The sequence below is a fragment of the Pinus tabuliformis genome, chromosome 9, assembly GCF_031772625.1.
Source record: "Pinus tabuliformis cultivar Carrire ecotype Pingquan chromosome 9, CPIR1, whole genome shotgun sequence".
Lineage (NCBI taxonomy): Eukaryota > Viridiplantae > Streptophyta > Pinopsida > Pinales > Pinaceae > Pinus > Pinus tabuliformis.
This window is the reverse complement of record NC_142307.1, coordinates 809178738-809182514: the sequence shown is the minus strand read 5'-3', so window position 1 is coordinate 809182514 and position 3777 is coordinate 809178738. Positions and strand designations below refer to the sequence as shown.

The following is a 3777-nucleotide window of genomic DNA, read 5'->3' as shown; positions in this document are numbered from 1 at the left end:
AAAGTGAGTTATCCCAACTTATGCTTCTGAAACCCTTGGATTGCAATTATAGTACCTCTCAGACAAATACTTTGCCATAAAATATTTTTCGAAATTTTTTCTAGTTTAATTTTTTTTCGCTAATTTTTTGGCATTTCTAAACTATTTTTGAGAATTTGAATTTTATGATTGTAGGTGCTCAATAATAGTTTTTGAGAGTGCTCAATTTATTTCTGATTTTTTTTTTTTTTAACAAAGCTCGCCAAAAATCTACCATGAGGTTGAGTTTGTGTCATAAAATGTGTTAAATAGTATTAGCCTGTTAACCAGAAAATGTTTTAGATCCAATTAGATCTTGAGGAGATATTTTATTGAGTTATTTAGATAGTAATTAAAACGAGCGGAACTGTCAGGCATCACCAATGCATATAAACGAGTGAAACGCATCACCGATGCATATTTATTAGATGGTAATTGAAACACGGATGCAATTAATTACGGGAATGTAAAACGAAGCTATAGCGACACCACAGACAACCCTAAAAGAAGAATCCAGTCCGTGGTACAATGGATTCTAAAATCCCACATGGACAGAAAATGGTTGATCTCATTTCCGAAGGAGAAAGGCTCCAACTTGATCATTTCGATTGTGCACGTAATCCTGGCATTTGGCAGCTGCCATCTTTTCAATCGTCAGGAAGAATTCATCGGTTAAAACATCGGAAGCCAAGTGAGTCCTCACAACATTCTCGAACGCTGCCCTGTACATGTTGGTTACCATTCTCCCGAACATCTTCTCATCGCCTTTTCTCACCTCTGAAATTGGATGCAAAGGCAACCCACCAAACAACTTTACTCCCTCCACAATCTCAAACGAATTCTCCATCTTCACTATGCTCTCCAACTCCTCCACATTTGGGGAGAATACCGGAAGGTTGAACGACTCTATTTTCTCCTTCTCAATCTTTCCCTGCACCTCATAAATCCATATTAATATATTGATATCGACACAGAGAGTTGCAGTAGATTCAACATAGGGAGAAGTATATATTACCTGTTTGATAAGCTCTTCAAACGCAGCTTGCATGTGATGAGAAATGTGTCCTATTGCGCTTTGCTCTTTTATGTCCGCGGAACTACGACCTGCTAGACATATGAACATGCATCCGCCAGGTACCATCTCCTCTGCCCGTGCTGCTAGAAATGCAGAAAAATCTTTGCGAAATTGGGAGAGATAAGCAGCACCCACTTCATCTCTGGATATATAAATTGCTTCTCCATTCCAAGCTGGAGAATTTCTATCTACAACGCTATTCGGAACCTGCAAATGTCATTTTAATTCAGTTATTATGCATCTATTTAAAATGTTGAATAGACATAAAATATTGAAAAAATAGAAAAGAATCATAAAATAACTATCAATTTGTACGAAACAATTACATTTATAAATCGACTTATATAAAGCAAAATACTGATGATGATGAGAGGAATGTCTACCCTAAATGATGTTAGACATTGACACCAATTTATTATTGGTTTACCATTTAAAATTCTATAAATTCTCCTGGCATTAGATATAAATACTGTCTTAAACTTTACATAGTCATTCAAGATTTAATTTAAAAAACACTTATGTGCTTTCCCCTTGGAAAGGGGCAAGGGAGAAAGATCATTTACCTGCGAAAGCCAGTGAAGGCTGCTAGAAGAGTGACAGAAATGGAGGCTTTTCAGTGGGAAAAGTCTTTTGTAAAACGATCCGCAGACCGCTGCTGCTGAGTAAGATCTCGTTGACGGAGGCTCAGTAAAACCACGCTCAGCTTCATCCTTTTTGTGGGCATGATCTGCTGATTGTTCATGTGGAGGCAGCGAGCGAAGGAGGGAGTTAAAATCGTTGGAAGGAAGATCAGCGAAGTAAACCTGAAATTCTGGCAGCTTCACAGAATGAGAAGTACACGTTGTTTGGACGGCTCGAACGATGGTGTCCGCCACTAGAAGAGTGTTAATTCCCGTTGCACACCCAAAATCTGCAATGCGAAATACACCATGTTCTCCTTTCAAGGTATCAAGTCTGAGATGCTGGGAAATTTCACCCTCCAGAATAGGTTTTATCACTTGTATCATTTTCAGCTGCGTACATTTCAAAACAATAAAATGACGTTGACAAAATTTATTGCTGTAAACAGAATCCAAATTCAAATAGCGTTAGAGTTGTTTTTAGTGTGATTTTTTGGATTTTCTGAGGTTAGAATTCAATCTAGAAATTTTGATTTGTGTTCTTTAAACTAGTTTTTTTATTATATATTAGGATTCAACCCCGGAACCTGAAAACTTTGAAGGCATTTCTATTATGCAGAGTTACCTATCAAATTTCAAAAATTTCTTGCCAAATTTTAAAAAAACTAAACCAGAAAAAACAATAATTAAAAAAAACAAAAAAAATCACCTAGAAAAACTCTGATATTATGATGTATTATAACGTCTAAGCTATAGTTAAAATGAAATTATTAAATAAAATATAAACCTGTGCAGATAAAGAAACGCGAGCATAGCTGGTCTCTCCATCTCCGCCCTTCATGGCCAGCACATTCTCCATTGATTTCACGCAGTCCATTACTACAAAGCAAATGCAGAGTTCCAGCCTGATGAAACAGAGCTTATGAAGTCGGTTACAGGGTGTGGGTGAAACTGTGCACGTTTTATTAAGCAAATGAAAATCCCGTCAAAGTTACGTACGATAAACCGTGTGCAGGGCGGCGTAAATGTGCAGCAGAAAATTAAATGGCCCCCGCAGAGTAGATACTCCAACAACCTCTATTCACTGTGCGATGGCATTTATGACTCTGCCGCAGGGCCGCTTAAACACGGCTTTGTATCTAGAAGGGCAAAGAGCCAACTAATAGGATGTACGATGATTATCAATTCATTTAATAAAACCTCCCTCGATTGTACTAAATGTTCTGCATAACTGCATGGAATCTTTTTTTTCCTGTTTTTTTCCAAAGGGTTATTTAATGATTCTGTTGTTTGCAGATTTTGGTTAGAATTTCGCTAAACGAAAGCATAATTTATTAGATAGATATCTAAAAAACAAAAAAATTAGTTTTGTTGTATTATCTCCGGATTACTCACATCCAGATAATTATCGATTAATTATATATGAGAAAAATAATAGAAATTATTTTATTAATAAATATATTAATTTCCGACTTAGTTAAGGGAGAATCCACAGTAAGAGTCATTTTCTGCCAACTTTTCAAATCTCAACCGGGATCCATCTTCAGGACAACTTGAATGGTTAATAGAAGAAAGATTATTTGAGGGATTAAATAGTAATGAGGAGAGAAAAAGAGATAATGTCGACTCTCAATTTTTTTAAAATAATTTTTGATGAGAAGTAGGTTGTCTCTGATTAATTTAATTAATTAATTTTTTATTTATTTTTTAATAATTATTATTATTAATATATTAATTAATATTAATAATAATTAGTATTATAATAATTAATGATAATTAGAATTTATGATATTATATTGATCATAGTTAAGGTTAAAAAGTATTAATTCTAGAAAATTAAATTAATATTTAATATTTATAAATGATTGATCATTAATATTTATTATTTAATATTAATTGAAATAATTATTATTATTATTATTAATATAATAATTAGTAATAATAAATATAATGATCATAATAATGTTAAAAATATTAATTTAGGTTAATTTTTAATATTTACTATAATATATGTTGGTATAATTTTTATTTATTTATTTATTAATTTTTTATTTTTTTTAAGAA

The 3777-nt window shown here is 33.2% G+C and overlaps 1 protein-coding gene across 1 annotated transcript; it reads right to left on the bottom strand.

Annotated features, from left to right (window-relative positions):
• Positions 1–532: 532 nt before the first annotated feature.
• On the bottom strand, positions 533–2665 carry LOC149151256 (indole-3-acetate O-methyltransferase 1-like). The gene is made up of 4 exons (XM_089440633.1): positions 2501–2665; positions 1657–2106; positions 1034–1300; positions 533–949 (listed from the first exon to the last, which is right to left on the bottom strand). Exons 1-4 carry the CDS (start codon positions 2588–2590, stop codon positions 587–589), a joined length of 1170 nt encoding a protein of 389 aa, XP_089296759.1. The 5' UTR covers positions 2591–2665; the 3' UTR covers positions 533–586.
• Between the last annotated feature and the right edge of the window lie 1112 nt (positions 2666–3777).